General features: G+C 45.6%; 1 protein-coding gene across 1 annotated transcript in view; it reads left to right on the forward strand.

Moving 5' to 3' along the window:
- Positions 1 to 19,263, forward strand: part of MRPS18A (mitochondrial ribosomal protein S18A) — a 60,482-nt gene that overhangs the window by 40,311 nt on the left and 908 nt on the right. Inside the window, exons 4-5 of the mRNA XM_073671673.1 lie at positions 16,914 to 17,037; positions 17,569 to 17,638. Coding sequence (XP_073527774.1) covers positions 16,914 to 17,037; positions 17,569 to 17,638 — 194 coding nt within the window. The remainder of the gene's footprint in view (positions 1 to 16,913; positions 17,038 to 17,568; positions 17,639 to 19,263) is intronic.

A 19,263-nucleotide genomic window follows, 5' to 3' on the forward strand; every position in this document is an offset into this window, starting at 1 on the left:
TAATGTATGTACACAGTGACTCCACCAGCAGAATAGTGAGTGCAGCTCTGGAGTATAATACAGGAGGTAAATGAGGATCAGTAATGTAATGTATGTACACAGTGACTGCACCGCAGAATAGTGAGTGCAGCTCTGGAGTATAATACAGGATGTAACTCAGGATCAGTAATGTAATGTATGTACACAGTGACTACACCAGCAGAATAGTGAGTGCAGCTCTGGAGTATAATACAGGATGTAACTCAGGATCAGTAATGTAATGTATGTACACAGTGACTGCACCAGCAGAATAGTGAGTGCAGCTCTGGAGTATAATACAGGAGGTAACTCAGGATCAGTAATGTAATGTATGTACACAGTGACTGCACCGCAGAATATTGAGTGCAGCTCTGGAGTATAATACAGGATGTAACTCAGGATCAGTAATGTAATGTATGTACACAGTGACTGCACCAGCAGAATAGTGAGTGCAGCTCTGGAGTATAATACAGGGGGTAACTCAGGATCAGTAATGTAATGTATGTACACAGTGACTGCACCAGCAGAATAGTGAGCGCAGCTCTGGAGTATAATACAGGATGTAACTCAGGATCAGTAATGCAATGTATGTACACAGTGACTGCACCAGCAGAATAGTGAGTGCAGCTCTGGAGGATAATACAGGAGGTAACTCAGGATCAGTAATGTAATGTATGTACACAGTGACTGCACCAGCAGAATAGTGAGTGCAGCTCTGGAGTATAATTCAGGATGTAACTCAGGATCAGTAATGTAATGTATGTACACAGTGACTGCAACAGCAGAATAGTGAGTGCAGCTCTGGAGTATAATACAGGATGTAACTCAGGATCAGTAATGTATGTACACCGTGACTGCACCAGCAGAATAGTGAGTGCAGCTCTGGAGTATAATACAGGATGTAACTCAGGATCAGTAATGTAATGTATGTACACAGTGACTGCACCAGCAGAATAGAGAGTGCAGCTCTGGAGTATAATACAGGATGTAACTCAGGATCAGTAATGTAATGTATGTACACAGTGACTGCTCCAGCAGAATAGTGAGTGCAGCTCTGGAGTATAATACAGGATGTAACTCAGGATCAGTAATGTAATGTATGTACACAGTGACTGCTCCAGCAGAATACCGAGTGCAGCTCTGGAGTATAATACAGGATGTAACTCAGGATCAGTAATGTATGTACACAGTGACTGCACCAGCAGAATAGTGAGTGCAGCTCTGGAGTATAATACAGGATGTAACTCAGGATCAGTAATGTAATGTATGTACACAGTGACTGCACCAGCAGAATAGTGAGTGCAGCTCTGGAGTATAATACAGGATGTAACTCAGGATCAGTAATGTAATGTATGTACACAGTGACTCCACCAGCAGAATAGTGAGTGCAGCTCTGGAGTATAATACAGGATGTAACTCAGGATCAGTAATGTAATGTCTGTACACAGTGACTGCACCAGCAGAATAGTGAGTGCAGCTCTGGAGTATAATACAGGATGTAACTCAGGATCAGTAATGTAATGTATGTACACAGTGACTACACCAGCAGAATAGTGAGTGCAGCTCTGGAGTATAATACAGGATGTAACTCAGGATCAGTAATGTAATGTATGTACACAGTGACTGCTCCAGCAGAATAGTGAGTGCAGCTCTGGAGTATAATACAGGATATAACTCAGGATCAGTAATGTATGTACACAGTGACTGCACCAGCGGAATAGTGAGTGCAGCTCTGGAGTATAATACAGGAGGTAACTCAGGATCAGTAATATATGTACTCAGTGACTGCACCAGCAGAATAGTGAGTGCAGCTCTGGAGTATAATACAGGATGTAACTCAGGATCAGTAATGTAATGTATGTACACAGTGACTGCACCAGCAGAATAGTGAGTGCAGCTCTGGAGTATAATACAGGATGTAACTCAGGATCAGTAATGTAATGTATGTACACAGTGACTGCACCAGCAGAATAGTGAGTGCAGCTCTGGAGTATAATACAGGAGGTAACTCAGGATCAGTAATGTAATGTATGTACACAGTGACTGCACCTGCAGAATAGTGAGTGCAGCTCTGGAGTATAATACAGGAGGTAACTCAGGATCAGTAATGTAATGTATGTACACAGTGACTGCACCTGCAGAATAGTGAGTGCAGCTCTGGAGTATAATACAGGATGTAACTCAGGATCAGTAATGTAATGTATGTACACAGTGACCCAACCAGCAGAATAGTGAGTGCAGCTCTGGAGTATAATACAGGATGTAACTCAGGATCAGTAATGTAATGTATGTACACAGTGACTGCACCAGCAGAATAGTGAGTGCGGCTCTGGAGTATAATACAGGATGTAACTCAGGATCAGTAATGTAATGTATGTACACAGTGACTGCACCAGCAGAATAGTGAGTGCAGCTCTGGAGTATAATACAGGAGGTAACTCGGGATCAGTAATGTATGTACACAGTGACTGCACCAGCAGAATAGTGAGTGCAGCTCTGGAGTATAATACAGGATGTAACTCAGGATCAGTAATGTATGTACACAGTGACTACACCACCAGAATAGTGAGTGCAGCTCTGGAGTATAATACAGGAGGTAACTCGGGATCAGTAATGTATGTACACCGTGACTGCACCAGCAGAATAGTGAGTGCAGCTCTGGAGTATAATACAGGATGTAACTCAGGATCAGTAATGTATGTACACCGTGACTGCACCAGCAGAATAGTGCGTGCAGCTCTGGAGTATAATACAGGATGTAACTCAGGATCAGTAATGTAATGTATGTACACAGTGACTGCACTAGCAGAATAGTGCGTGCAGCTCTGGAGTATAATACAGGATGTAACTCAGGATCAGTAATGTAATGTATGTACACAGTGACTGCTCCAGCAGAATAGTGAGTGCAGCTCTGGAGTATAATACAGGATGTAACTCAGGATCAGTAATGTAATGTATGTACACAGTGACCCAACCAGCAGAATAGTGAGTGCAGCTCTGGAGTATAATACAGGATGTAACTCAGGATCAGTAATGTAATGTATGTACACAGTGACTGCTCCAGCAGAATACCGAGTGCAGCTCTGGAGTATAATACAGGATGTAACTCGGGATCAGTAATGTATGTACACAGTGACTGCACCAGCAGAATAGTGAGTGCAGCTCTGGAGTATAATACAGGATGTAACTCAGGATCAGTAATGTAATGTATGTACACAGTGACTGCACCAGCAGAATAGTGAGTGCAGCTCTGGAGTATAATACAGGAGGTAAATGAGGATCAGTAATGTAATGTATGTACACAGTGACTGCACCGCAGAATAGTGAGTGCAGCTCTGGAGTATAATACAGGATGTAACTCAGGATCAGTAATGTAATGTATGTACACAGTGACTACACCAGCAGAATAGTGAGTGCAGCTCTGGAGTATAATTCAGGATGTAACTCAGGATCAGTAATGTAATGTATGTACACAGTGACTGCACCAGCAGAATAGTGAGTGCAGCTCTGGAGTATAATACAGGAGGTAACTCAGGATCAGTAATGTAATGTATGTACACAGTGACTGCACCGCAGAATATTGAGTGCAGCTCTGGAGTATAATACAGGATGTAACTCAGGATCAGTAATGTAATGTATGTACACAGTGACTGCACCAGCAGAATAGTGAGTGCAGCTCTGGAGTATAATACAGGGGGTAACTCAGGATCAGTAATGTAATGTATGTACACAGTGACTGCACCAGCAGAATAGTGAGCGCAGCTCTGGAGGATAATACAGGAGGTAACTCAGGATCAGTAATGTAATGTATGTACACAGTGACTGCACCAGCAGAATAGTGAGTGCAGCTCTGGAGTATAATTCAGGATGTAACTCAGGATCAGTAATGTAATGTATGTACACAGTGACTGCAACAGCAGAATAGTGAGTGCAGCTCTGGAGTATAATACAGGATGTAACTCAGGATCAGTAATGTATGTACACCGTGACTGCACCAGCAGAATAGTGAGTGCAGCTCTGGAGTATAATACAGGATGTAACTCAGGATCAGTAATGTAATGTATGTACACAGTGACTGCACCAGCAGAATAGAGAGTGCAGCTCTGGAGTATAATACAGGATGTAACTCAGGATCAGTAATGTAATGTATGTACACAGTGACTGCTCCAGCAGAATAGTGAGTGCAGCTCTGGAGTATAATACAGGATGTAACTCAGGATCAGTAATGTAATGTATGTACACAGTGACCCAACCAGCAGAATAGTGAGTGCAGCTCTGGAGTATAATACAGGATGTAACTCAGGATCAGTAATGTAATGTATGTACACAGTGACTGCACCAGCAGAATAGTGAGTGCAGCTCTGGAGTATAATACAGGATGTAACTCAGGATCAGTAATGTAATGTATGTACACAGTGACTCCACCAGCAGAATAGTGAGTGCAGCTCTGGAGTATAATACAGGAGGTAAATGAGGATCAGTAATGTAATGTATGTACACAGTGACTGCACCGCAGAATAGTGAGTGCAGCTCTGGAGTATAATACAGGATGTAACTCAGGATCAGTAATGTAATGTATGTACACAGTGACTACACCAGCAGAATAGTGAGTGCAGCTCTGGAGTATAATACAGGATGTAACTCAGGATCAGTAATGTAATGTATGTACACAGTGACTGCACCAGCAGAATAGTGAGTGCAGCTCTGGAGTATAATACAGGAGGTAACTCAGGATCAGTAATGTAATGTATGTACACAGTGACTGCACCGCAGAATATTGAGTGCAGCTCTGGAGTATAATACAGGATGTAACTCAGGATCAGTAATGTAATGTATGTACACAGTGACTGCACCAGCAGAATAGTGAGTGCAGCTCTGGAGTATAATACAGGGGGTAACTCAGGATCAGTAATGTAATGTATGTACACAGTGACTGCACCAGCAGAATAGTGAGCGCAGCTCTGGAGGATAATACAGGAGGTAACTCAGGATCAGTAATGTAATGTATGTACACAGTGACTGCACCAGCAGAATAGTGAGTGCAGCTCTGGAGTATAATTCAGGATGTAACTCAGGATCAGTAATGTAATGTATGTACACAGTGACTGCAACAGCAGAATAGTGAGTGCAGCTCTGGAGTATAATACAGGATGTAACTCAGGATCAGTAATGTATGTACACCGTGACTGCACCAGCAGAATAGTGAGTGCAGCTCTGGAGTATAATACAGGATGTAACTCAGGATCAGTAATGTAATGTATGTACACAGTGGCTGCACCAGCAGAATAGAGAGTGCAGCTCTGGAGTATAATACAGAATGTAACTCAGGATCAGTAATGTAATGTATGTACACAGTGACTGCTCCAGCAGAATAGTGAGTGCAGCTCTGGAGTATAATACAGGATGTAACTCAGGATCAGTAATGTAATGTATGTACACAGTGACCCAACCAGCAGAATAGTGAGTGCAGCTCTGGAGTATAATACAGGATGTAACTCAGGATCAGTAATGTAATGTATGTACACAGTGACTGCTCCAGCAGAATACCGAGTGCAGCTCTGGAGTATAATACAGGATGTAACTCAGGATCAGTAATGTATGTACACAGTGACTGCACCAGCAGAATAGTGAGTGCAGCTCTGGAGTATAATACAGGATGTAACTCAGGATCAGTAATGTAATGTATGTACACAGTGACTGCACCAGCAGAATAGTGAGTGCAGCTCTGGAGTATAATACAGGATGTAACTCAGGATCAGTAATGTAATGTATGTACACAGTGACTCCACCAGCAGAATAGTGAGTGCAGCTCTGGAGTATAATACAGGATGTAACTCAGGATCAGTAATGTAATGTATGTACACAGTGACTGCACCAGCAGAATAGTGAGTGCAGCTCTGGAGTATAATACAGGATGTAACTCAGGATCAGTAATGTAATGTATGTACACAGTGACTACACCAGCAGAATAGTGAGTGCAGCTCTGGAGTATAATACAGGATGTAACTCAGGATCAGTAATGTAATGTATGTACACAGTGACTGCTCCAGCAGAATAGTGAGTGCAGCTCTGGAGTATAATACAGGATGTAACTCAGGATCAGTAATGTAATGTATGTACACAGTGACCCAACCAGCAGAATAGTGAGTGCAGCTCTGGAGTATAATACAGGATGTAACTCAGGATCAGTAATGTAATGTATGTACACAGTGACCCAACCAGCAGAATAGTGAGTGCAGCTCTGGAGTATAATACAGGATATAACTCAGGATCAGTAATGTAATGTATGTACATAGTGACTGCACCAGCAGAATAGTGAGTGCAGCTCTGGGGTATAATACAGGATGTAACTCAGGATCAGTAATGTAATGTATGTACACAGTGACTGCTCCAGCAGAATACCGAGTGCAGGTCTGGAGTATAATACAGGATGTAACTCAGGATCAGTAATGTATGTACACAGTGACTGCACCAGCAGAATAGTGAGTGCAGCTCTGGAGTATAATACAGGATGTAACTCAGGATCAGTAATGTAATGTATGTACACAGTGACTGCACCAGCAGAATAGTGAGTGCAGCTCTGGAGTATAATACAGGATGTAACTCAGGATCAGTAATGTAATGTATGTACACAGTGACTCCACCAGCAGAATAGTGAGTGCAGCTCTGGAGTATAATACAGGATGTAACTCAGGATCAGTAATGTAATGTATGTACACAGTGACTGCACCAGCAGAATAGTGAGTGCAGCTCTGGAGTATAATACAGGATGTAACTCAGGATCAGTAATGTAATGTATGTACACAGTGACTACACCAGCAGAATAGTGAGTGCAGCTCTGGAGTATAATACAGGATGTAACTCAGGATCAGTAATGTAATGTATGTACACAGTGACTGCACCAGCAAAATAGTGAGTGCAGCTCTGGAGTATAATACAGGATGTAACTCAGAATCAGTAATGTAATGTATGTGCACAGTGACTGCACCAGCAGAATAGTGAGTGCAGCTCTGGAGTATAATACAGGATGTAACTCAGGATCAGTAATGTATGTACACAGTGACTGCACCAGCAGAATAGTGAGTGCAGCTCTGGAGTATAATACAGGATGTAACTCAGGATCAGTAATGTAATGTATGTACACAGTGACTACACCAGCAGAATAGCGAGTGCAGCTCTGGAGTATAATACAGGATGTAACTCAGGATCAGTAATGTATGTACACAGTGACTGCACCAGCAGAATAGTGAGTGCAGCTCTGGAGTATTATACAGGATGTAACTCAGGATCAGTAATGTAATGTATGTACACAGTGACTACACCAGCAGAATAGTGAGTGCAGCTCTGGAGTATAATACAGGATGTAACTCAGGATCAGTAATGTAATGTATGTACACAGTGACTGCACCAGCAGAATAGTGAGTGCAGCTCTGGAGTATAATACAGGAGGTAACTCAGGATCAGTAATGTAATGTATGTACACAGTGACTGCACCGCAGAATAGTGAGTGCAGCTCTGGAGTATAATACAGGAGGTAACTCAGGATCAGTAATGTAATGTATGTACACAGTGACTGCACCAGCAGAATAGTGAGTGCAGCTCTGGAGTATTATACAGGATGTAACTCAGGATCAGTAATGTAATGTATGTACACAGTGACTACACCAGCAGAATAGTGAGTGCAGCTCTGGAGTATAATACAGGAGGTAACTCAGGATCAGTAATGTAATGTATGTACACAGTGACTACACCAGCAGAATAGTGAGTGCAGCTCTGGAGTATAATACAGGATGTAACTCAGGATCAGTAATGTAATGTATGTACACAGTGACTGCACCAGCAGAATAGTGAGTGCAGCTCTGGAGTATAATACAGGATGTAACTCAGGATCATTAATGTAATGTATGTACACAGTGACTGCACCAGCAGAATAGTGAGTGCAGCTCTGGAGTATAATACAGGATGTAACTCAGGATCAGTAATGTAATGTATGTGCACAGTGACTGCACCAGCAGAATAGTGAGTGCAGCTCTGGAGTATAATACAGGATGTAACTCAGGATCAGTAATGTAATGTATGTACACAGTGACTGCACCAGCAGAATAGTGAGTGCTGCTCTGGAGTATAATGCAGGATGTAACTCAGGATCAGTAATGTAATGTATGTACACAGTGACTGCACCAGCAGAATAGTGAGTGCAGCTCTGGAGTATAATACAGGATGTAACTCAGGATCAGTAATGTAATGTATGTACACAGTGACTGCACCAGCAGAATAGTGAGTGCAGCTCTGGAGGATAATACAGGAGGTAACTCAGGATCAGTAATGTAATGTATGTACACCGTGACTGCACCAGTAGAATAGTGAGTGCAGCTCTGGAGTATAATACAGGAGGTAACTCAGGATCAGTAATGTAATGTATGTACACAGTTACTGCACCAGCAGAATAGTGACTGCAGCTCTGGAGGATAATACAGGATGTAACTCCATATCAGTAATGCAATGTATGTGCACAGTGACTGCACCAGCAGAATAGTGAGTGCAGCTCTAGAGTATAATACAGGATGTAACTCAGGATCAGTAATGTAATGTATGTACACAGTGACTGCACCAGCAGAATAGTGAGTGCTGCTCTGGAGTATAATGCAGGATGTAACTCAGGATCAGTAATGTAATGTATATACACATTGACTGCACCAGCAGAATAGTGAGTGCAGCTCTGGAGTATAATACAGGATGTAACTCAGGATCAGTAATGTAATGTATGTACACAGTGACTGCACCAGCAGAATAGTGAGTGCAGCTCTGGAGGATAATACAGGAGGTAACTCAGGATCAGTAATGTAATGTATGTACACCGTGACTGCACCAGTAGAATAGTGAGTGCAGCTCTGGAGTATAATAGAGGATGTAACTCAGGATCAGTAATGTAATGTATGTACATAGTGACTGCACCAGCAGAATAGTGAGCGCAGCTCTGGAGTATAATACAGGATGTAACTCAGGATCAGTAATGTAATGTATGTACACAGTGACTCCACCAGCAGAATAGTGAGTGCAGCTCTGGAGTATAATACAGGATGTAACTCCATATCAGTAATGCAATGTATGTACACAGTGACTGCACCAGCAGAATAGTGAGTGCTGCTCTGGAGTATAATGCAGGATGTAACTCAGGACCAGTAATGTAATGTATATACACATTGACTGCACCAGCAAAATAGTGAGTGCAGCTCTGGAGTATAATACAGCATGTAACTCAGGATCAGTAATGTAATGTATGTACACAGTGACTCCACCAGTAGAATAGTGAGTGCAGCTCTGGAGTATAATACAGGATATAACTCAGGATCAGTAATGTAATGTATATACACAGTGACTGCACCAGCAGAATAGTGAGTGCAGCTCTGGAGTATAATACAGGAGGTAACTCAGGATCAGTAATGTAATGTATGTACACAGTGACTGCACCAGCAGAATAGTGAGTGCAGCTCTGGAGTATAATACAGGATGTAACTCAGGATCAGTAATGTATGTACACAGTGACTGCACCAGCAGAATAGTGAGTGCAGCTCTGGAGTATAATACAGGATGTAACTCAGGATCTGTAATGTAATGTATGTACACAGTGACTGCACCAGCAGAATAGTGAGTGCAGCTCTGGAGTATAATACAGGGGGTAACTCAGGATCAGTAATGTAATGTATGTACACAGTGACTGCACCAGCAGAATAGTGAGCGCAGCTCTGGAGTATAATACAGGATGTAACTCAGGATCAGTAATGCAATGTATGTACACAGTGACTGCACCAGCAGAATAGTGAGTGCAGCTCTGGAGGATAATACAGGAGGTAACTCAGGATCAGTAATGTAATGTATGTACACAGTGACTGCACCAGCAGAATAGTGAGTGCAGCTCTGGAGTATAATTCAGGATGTAACTCAGGATCAGTAATGTAATGTATGTACACAGTGACTGCTCCAGCAGAATAGTGAGTGCAGCTCTGGAGTATAATACAGGATGTAACTCAGGATCAGTAATGTATGTACACCGTGACTGCACCAGCAGAATAGTGAGTGCAGCTCTGGAGTATAATACAGGATGTAACTCAGGATCAGTAATGTAATGTATGTACACAGTGACTGCACCAGCAGAATAGAGAGTGCAGCTCTGGAGTATAATACAGGATGTAACTCAGGATCAGTAATGTAATGTATGTACACAGTGACTGCACCAGCAGAATAGTGAGTGCAGCTCTGGAGTATAATACAGGATGTAACTCCGGATCAGTAATGTAATGTATGTACACAGTGACTGCACCAGCAGAATAGTGAGTGCAGCTCTGGAGTATAATACAGGATGTAACTCAGGATCAGTAATGTAATGTATGTACACAGTGACTGCTCCAGCAGAATAGTGAGTGCAGCTCTGGAGTATAATACAGGATGTAACTCAGGATCAGTAATGTAATGTATGTACACAGTGACCCAACCAGCAGAATAGTGAGTGCAGCTCTGGAGTATAATACAGGATGTAACTCAGGATCAGTAATGTAATGTATGTACACAGTGACTGCTCCAGCAGAATACCGAGTGCAGCTCTGGAGTATAATACAGGATGTAACTCAGGATCAGTAATGTATGTACACAGTGACTGCACCAGCAGAATAGTGAGTGCAGCTCTGGAGTATAATACAGGATGTAACTCAGGATCAGTAATGTAATGTATGTACACAGTGACTGCACCAGCAGAATAGTGAGTGCAGCTCTGGAGTATAATACAGGATGTAACTCAGGATCAGTAATGTAATGTATGTACACAGTGACTCCACCAGCAGAATAGTGAGTGCAGCTCTGGAGTATAATACAGGAGGTAACTCAGGATCAGTAATGTAATGTATGTACACAGTGACTGCACCGCAGAATAGTGAGTGCAGCTCTGGAGTATAATACAGGATGTAACTCAGGATCAGTAATGTAATGTATGTACACAGTGACTGCACCAGCAGAATAGTGAGTGCAGCTCTGGAGTATAATACAGGATGTAACTCAGGATCAGTAATGTAATGTATGTACACAGTGACTACACCAGCAGAATAGTGAGTGCAGCTCTGGAGTATAATACAGGATGTAACTCAGGATCAGTAATGTAATGTATGTACACAGTGACTGCACCAGCAGAATAGTGAGTGCAGCTCTGGAGTATAATACAGGAGGTAACTCAGGATCAGTAATGTAATGTATGTACACAGTGACTGCACCGCTGAATATTGTGTGCAGCTCTGGAGTATAATACAGGATGTAACTCAGGATCAGTAATGTAATGTATGTACACAGTGACTGCACCAGCAGAATAGTGAGTGCAGCTCTGGAGTATAATACAGGATGTAACTCAGGATCAGTAATGTAATGTATGTGCACAGTGACTGCACCAGCAGAATAGTGAGTGCAGCTCTGGAGTATAATACAGGATGTAACTCAGGATCAGTAATGTATGTACACAGTGACTGCACCAGCAGAATAGTGAGTGCAGCTCTGGAGTATAATACAGGATGTAACTCAGGATCAGTAATGTAATGTATGTACACAGTGACTACACCAGCAGAATAGCGAGTGCAGCTCTGGAGTATAATACAGGATGTAACTCAGGATCAGTAATGTATGTACACAGTGACTGCACCAGCAGAATAGTGAGTGCAGCTCTGGAGTATTATACAGGATGTAACTCAGGATCAGTAATGTAATGTATGTACACAGTGACTACACCAGCAGAATAGTGAGTGCAGCTCTGGAGTATAATACAGGATGTAACTCAGGATCAGTAATGTAATGTATGTACACAGTGACTACACCAGCAGAATAGCGAGTGCAGCTCTGGAGTATAATACAGGATGTAACTCAGGATCAGTAATGTATGTACACAGTGACTGCACCAGCAGAATAGTGAGTGCAGCTCTGGAGTATAATACAGGATGTAACTCAGGATCAGTAATGTAATGTATGTACACAGTGACTGCACCAGCAGAATAGTGAGTGCAGCTCTGGAGGATAATACAGGAGGTAACTCAGGATCAGTAATGTAATGTATGTACACCGTGACTGCACCAGTAGAATAGTGAGTGCAGCTCTGGAGTATAATAGAGGATGTAACTCAGGATCAGTAATGTAATGTATGTACACATTGACTGCACCAGCAGAATAGTGAGTGCAGCTCTGGAGTATAATAAAGGAGGTAACTCAGGATCAGTAATGTAATGTATGTACATAGTGACTGCACCAGCAGAATAGTGAGCGCAGCTCTGGAGTATAATACAGGATGTAACTCAGGATCAGTAATGTAATGTATGTACACAGTGACTCCACCAGCAGAATAGTGAGTGCAGCTCTGGAGTATAATACAGGATGTAACTCCATATCAGTAATGCAATGTATGTACACAGTGACTGCACCAGCAGAATAGTGAGTGCTGCTCTGGAGTATAATGCAGGATGTAACTCAGGACCAGTAATGTAATGTATATACACATTGACTGCACCAGCAAAATAGTGAGTGCAGCTCTGGAGTATAATACAGGATGTAACTCAGGATCAGTAATGTATGTACACAGTGACTGCACCAGCAGAATAGTGAGTGCAGCTCTGGAGTATAATACAGGATGTAACTCAGGATCAGTAATGTAATGTATGTACACAGTGACTGCACCAGCAGAATAGTGAGTGCAGCTCTGGAGTATAATACAGGGGGTAACTCAGGATCAGTAATGCAATGTATGTACACAGTGACTGCACCAGCAGAATAGTGAGTGCAGCTCTGGAGGATAATACAGGAGGTAACTCAGGATCAGTAATGTAATGTATGTACACAGTGACTGCACCAGCAGAATAGTGAGTGCAGCTCTGGAGTATAATTCAGGATGTAACTCAGGATCAGTAATGTAATGTATGTACACAGTGACTGCAACAGCAGAATAGTGAGTGCAGCTCTGGAGTATAATACAGGATGTAACTCAGGATCAGTAATGTATGTACACCGTGACTGCACCAGCAGAATAGTGAGTGCAGCTCTGGAGTATAATACAGGATGTAACTCAGGATCAGTAATGTAATGTATGTACACAGTGACTGCACCAGCAGAATAGAGAGTGCAGCTCTGGAGTATAATACAGGATGTAACTCAGGATCAGTAATGTAATGTATGTACACAGTGACTGCTCCAGCAGAATAGTGAGTGCAGCTCTGGAGTATAATACAGGATGTAACTCAGGATCAGTAATGTAATGTATGTACACAGTGACCCAACCAGCAGAATAGTGAGTGCAGCTCTGGAGTATAATACAGGATGTAACTCAGGATCAGTAATGTAATGTATGTACACAGTGACTGCTCCAGCAGAATACCGAGTGCAGCTCTGGAGTATAATACAGGATGTAACTCAGGATCAGTAATGTAATGTATGTGCACAGTGACTGCACCAGCAGAATAGTGAGTGCAGCTCTGGAGTATAATACAGGATGTAACTCAGGATCAGTAATGTATGTACACAGTGACTGCACCAGCAGAATAGTGAGTGCAGCTCTGGAGTATAATACAGGATGTAACTCAGGATCAGTAATGTAATGTATGTACACAGTGACTACACCAGCAGAATAGCGAGTGCAGCTCTGGAGTATAATACAGGATGTAACTCAGGATCAGTAATGTATGTACACAGTGACTGCACCAGCAGAATAGTGAGTGCAGCTCTGGAGTATTATACAGGATGTAACTCAGGATCAGTAATGTAATGTATGTACACAGTGACTACACCAGCAGAATAGTGAGTGCAGCTCTGGAGTATAATACAGGATGTAACTCAGGATCAGTAATGTAATGTATGTACACAGTGACTGCACCAGCAGAATAGTGAGTGCAGCTCTGGAGTATAATACAGGAGGTAACTCAGGATCAGTAATGTAATGTATGTACACAGTGACTGCACCGCAGAATAGTGAGTGCAGCTCTGGAGTATAATACAGGATGTAACTCAGGATCATTAATGTAATGTATGTACACAGTGACTGCACCAGCAGAATAGTGAGTGCAGCTCTGGAGTATAATACAGGATGTAACTCAGGATCAGTAATGTAATGTATGTACACAGTGACTGCACCAGCAGAATAGTGAGTGCAGCTCTGGAGTATAATACAGGATGTAACTCAGGATCAGTAATGTAATGTATGTACACAGTGACTGCACCAGCAGAATAGTGAGTGCAGCTCTGGAGTATAATACAGGATGTAACTCCATATCAGTAATGCAATGTATGTGCACAGTGACTGCACCAGCAGAATAGTGAGTGCAGCTCTAGAGTATAATACAGGATGTAACTCAGGATCAGTAATGTAATGTATGTACACAGTGACTGCACCAGCAGAATAGTGAGTGCTGCTCTGGAGTATAATGCAGGATGTAACTCAGGATCAGTAATGTAATGTATATACACATTGACTGCACCAGCAGAATAGTGAGTGCAGCTCTGGAGTATAATACAGGATGTAACTCAGGATCAGTAATGTAATGTATGTACACAGTGACTGCACCAGCAGAATAGTGAGTGCAGCTCTGGAGGATAATACAGGATGTAACTCAGGATCAGTAATGTAATGTATGTACATAGTGACTCCACCAGCAGAATAGTGAGTGCAGCTCTGGAGTATAATACAGGATGTAACTCCATATCAGTAATGCAATGTATGTACACAGTGACTGCACCAGCAGAATAGTGAGTGCTGCTCTGGAGTATAATGCAGGATGTAACTCAGGACCAGTAATGTAATGTATATACACATTGACTGCACCAGCAAAATAGTGAGTGCAGCTCTGGAGTATAATACAGCATGTAACTCAGGATCAGTAATGTAATGTATGTACACAGTGACTGCACCAGCAGAATAGTGAGCGCAGCTCTGGAGTATAATACAGGATGTAACTCAGGATCAGTAGTGTAATGTATATACACAGTGACTGCACCAGTAGAATAGTGAGTGCAGCTCTGGAGTATAATACAGGATATAACTCAGGATCAGTAATGTAATGTATATACACAGTGACTGCACCAGCAGAATAGTGAGTGCAGCTCTGGAGTATAATACAGGAGGTAACTCAGGATCAGTAATGTAATGTATGTACACAGTGACTGCACCAGCAGAATAGTGAGTGCAGCTCTGGAGTATAATACAGGATGTAACTCAGGATCAGTAATGTAATGTATGTACACAGTGACTGCACCAGCAGAATAGTGAGTGCAGCTCTGGAGTATAATACAGGATGTAACTCAGGATCAGTAATGTATGTACACAGTGACTGCACCAGCAGAATAGTGAGTGCAGCTCTGGAGTATAATACAGGATGTAACTCAGGATCAGTAATGTTATGTATGTACACAGTGACTGCACCAGCAGAATAGTGAGTGCAGCTCTGGAGTATAATACAGGAGGTAACTCAGGATCAGTAATGTAATGTATGTACACAGTGACTGCACCAGCAGAATAGTGAGTGCAGCTCTGGAGTATAATACAGGATGTATCTCAGGATCAGTACTGTAATGTATGTACACAGTGACAGCACCAGCAGAATAGTGAGTGCAGCTCTGGAGTATAATACAGGATGTAACTCAGGATCAGTAATGTAATGTATGTACACAGTGACTGCACCAGCAGAATAGTGAGTGCAGCTCTGGAGTATAATACAGGATGTAACTCAGGATCAGTAATGTTATGTACACAGTGACTGCACCAGCAGAATAGTGAGTGCAGCTCTGGAGTATAATACAGGATGTAACTCAGGATCAGTAATGTATGTACACAGTGACTGCACCAGCAGAATAGTGAGTGCAGCTCTGGAGTATAATACAGGATGTAACTCAGGATCAGTTATGTATGTACACAGTGACTGCACCAGCAGAATAGTGAGTGCAGCTCTGGGGTATAATACAGGAGGTAACTCAGGATCAGTAATGTAATGTATGTACACAGTGACTGCACCAGCAGAATAGTGAGTGCAGCTCTAGAGTATAATACAGGATGTAACTCAGGATCAGTAATGTAATGTATGTACACAGTGACTGCACCAGCAGAATAGTGAGTGCAGCTCTGGGGTATAATACAGGATGTAACTCAGGATCAGTAATGTAATGTATGTACACAGTGACTGCACCAGCAGAATAGTGAGTGCCGCTCTGGAGTATAATACAGGATGTAACTCAGGATCAGTAATGTAATGTATGTACACAGTGACTGCACCAGCAGAATAGTGAATACAGCTCTGGAGTATAATACAGGATGTAACTCAGGATCAGTAATGTAATGTATGTACACAGTGACTGCACCAGCAGAATAGTGAGTGCAGCTCTGGAGTATAATACAGGATATAACTCAGGATCAGTAATGTAATGTATGTACACAGTGACTACACCAGCAGAATAGTGAGTGCAGCTCTGGAGTATAATACAGGATGTAACTCAGGATCAGTAATGTATGTACACAGTGACTGCACCAGCAGAATAGTGAGTGCAGCTCTGGGGTATAATACAGGATGTAACTCAGGATCAGTAATGTAATGTATGTACACAGTGACTGCACCAGCAGAATAGTGAGTGCAGCTCTGGGGTATAATACAGGATGTAACTCAGGATCAGTAATGTAATGTATGTACACAGTGACTGCACCAGCAGAATAGTGAGTGCAGCTCTGTAGTATAATACAGGATGTAACTCAGGATCAGTAATGTAATGTATGTACACAGTGACTGCACCAGCAGAATAGTGAGCGCAGCTCTGGAGGATAATATTTGAAGCTTTTGCTATGTGATGACACTCTGATGTGCTGTCAGGTGACAGTTAGTCGTCTTTCTCCGCAGGACGTCCTCGTTCTCGGTCAGTTCATTCGCTCGGACGGGGGTATGTTGTCTCGGAAGGTGACAGGACTTTGCTCTGAGGAGCACAAGAAGGTGGAGGCCTGTGTGAAGATGGCGCACAGAGCAGGTGAGGGCGGACCGGCACTTGGTTTCCTTTTTTTCTTTTCTTTTTTTGGATCCAAAATATCACAAAATCTGCAGATATAAATCCAGACCAAATCCAATCCGACCCGCCTGTCCCTGGGGGCCGACCCTCCCCTCCCGTCCCTGGGGGCCGACCCTCCCCTCCCATCCCTGGGGGCCGACCCTCCCCTCCCGTCCCTGGGGGCCGACCCTCCCCTCCCGTCCCTGGGGGCCGACCCTCCCCTCCCGTCCCTGGGGGCCGACCCTCCCCTCCCGTCCCTGGGGGCCGACCCTCCCCTCCCGTCCCTGGGGGCCGACCCTCCCCTCCCGTCCCTGGGGGCCGACCCTCCCCTCCCGTCCCTGAGGGCCGACCCTCCCCTCCCGTCCCTGGGGGCCGACCCTCCCCTCCCGTCCCTGGGGGCCGACCCTGGGGCCTGGGAAGAGAGGTCTTGATGAAATCACCATGTAAATATTTCACATGGGACAAGTTCGATCTTCTAAATGAGTTTTGGTTCTCCTCTTTCTCTGCCGGCAGGACTGTTCCCGAACCACCGGCCCAAACTACCCGAAGGGATGACGCCCAGGGTTCGGTTCCACCTGAACAGGTGATGATTGGTGCAGTGGTCACACCCGGGGAAAGGAGGGGACAGACCTCGTGGTTACACCGGGGGGATGGGAGGGGTCAGCCCTCAGGGTTACACCGGGGGGATGGGAGGGGACAGCCCTCGGGGTTACACCGGGGGGATGGGAGGGGTCAGCCCTCAGGGTTACACCGGGGGGATGGGAGGGGTCAGCCCTCGGGGGTTACACCGGGGGGATGGGAGGGGTCAGCCCTCGGGGTTACACTGGGGGGATGGGAGGGGTCAGCCCTCGGGGTTACACTGGGGGGATGGGAGGGGTCAGCCCTCGGGGTTACACCGGGGGGATGGGAGGGGACAACCCTCGGGGTTACAACGGGGGGATGGGAGGGGACAGCCCTCGGGGTTACGCCGGGGGGATGGGAGGGGACAACCCTCGGGGTTACAACGGGGGGATGGGAGGGGACAGCCCTCGGGGTTACGCCGGGGGGATGGGAGGGGACAGCCCTGAGGGTTACGCCGGGGGGATGGGAGGGGACAGCCCTGAGGGTTACGCCGGGGGGATGGGAGGGGACAGCCCTCAGGGTTACGCCGGGGGGATGGGAGAGGACAGCCCTCAGGGTTACGCCGGGGGGATGGGAGGGGACAGCCCTGAGGGTTATGCCGGGTGGATGGGAGGGGACAGCCCTGAGGGTTACGCCGGGTGGATGGGAGGGGGTCAGCCCTGAGGGTTACGCCGGGGGGATGGGAGGGGGTCAGCCCTGAGGGTTACGCCGGGGGGATGGGAGGGGGTCAGCCCTGAGGGTTACGCCGGGGGGATGGGAGGGGACAGCCCTGAGGGTTACGCCGGGGGGATGGGAGGGGACAGCCCTGAGGGTTACGCCGGGTGGATGGGAGGGGGTCAGCCCTGAGGGTTACGCCGGGGGGATGGGAGGGGACAGCCCTGAGGGTTACGCCGGGTGGATGGGAGGGGACAGCCCTGAGGGTTACGCCGGGGGGATGGGAGGGGACAGCCCTGAGGGTTACGCCGGGTGGATGGGAGGGGACAGCCCTGAGGGTTACGCCGGGGGGATGGGAGGGGACAGCCCTGAGGGTTTCGCCGGGGGGATGGGAGGGGGTCAGCCCTGAGGGTTTCGCCGGGGGGATGGGAGGGGACAGCCCTGAGGGTTTCGCCGGGGGGATGGGAGGGGACAGCCCTGAGGGTTTCGCCGGGGGGATGGGAGGGGGTCAGCCCTGAGGGTTTCGCCGGGGGGATGGGAGGGGACAGCCCTGAGGGTTTCGCCGGGGGGATGGGAGGGGGTCAGCCCTGAGGGTTTCGCCGGGGGGATGGGAGGGGGTCAGCCCTGAGGGTTTCGCCGGGGGGATGGGAGGGGGTCAGCCCTCAGGGTTACGCCGGGGGGATGGGAGGGGGTCAGCCCTGAGGGTTACGCCGGGGGGATGGGAGGGGGTCAACCCTGAGGGTTACGCCGGGGGGATGGGAGGGGACAGCCCTGAGGGTTACGCCGGGGGGATGGGAGGGGACAGCCCTCAGGGTTACGCCGGGGGGATGGGAGGGGACAGCCCTGAGGGTTACGCCGGGTGGATGGGAGGGGACAGCCCTCAGGGTTACGCCGGGGGGATGGGAGGGGGTCAGCCCTGAGTGTTTCGCCGGG

This window comes from Phyllobates terribilis, unplaced genomic scaffold (assembly GCF_046119375.1).
Source record: "Phyllobates terribilis strain yellow unplaced genomic scaffold, ASM4611937v1 Scaffold_3__8_contigs__length_932513732, whole genome shotgun sequence".
Lineage (NCBI taxonomy): Eukaryota > Metazoa > Chordata > Amphibia > Anura > Dendrobatidae > Phyllobates > Phyllobates terribilis.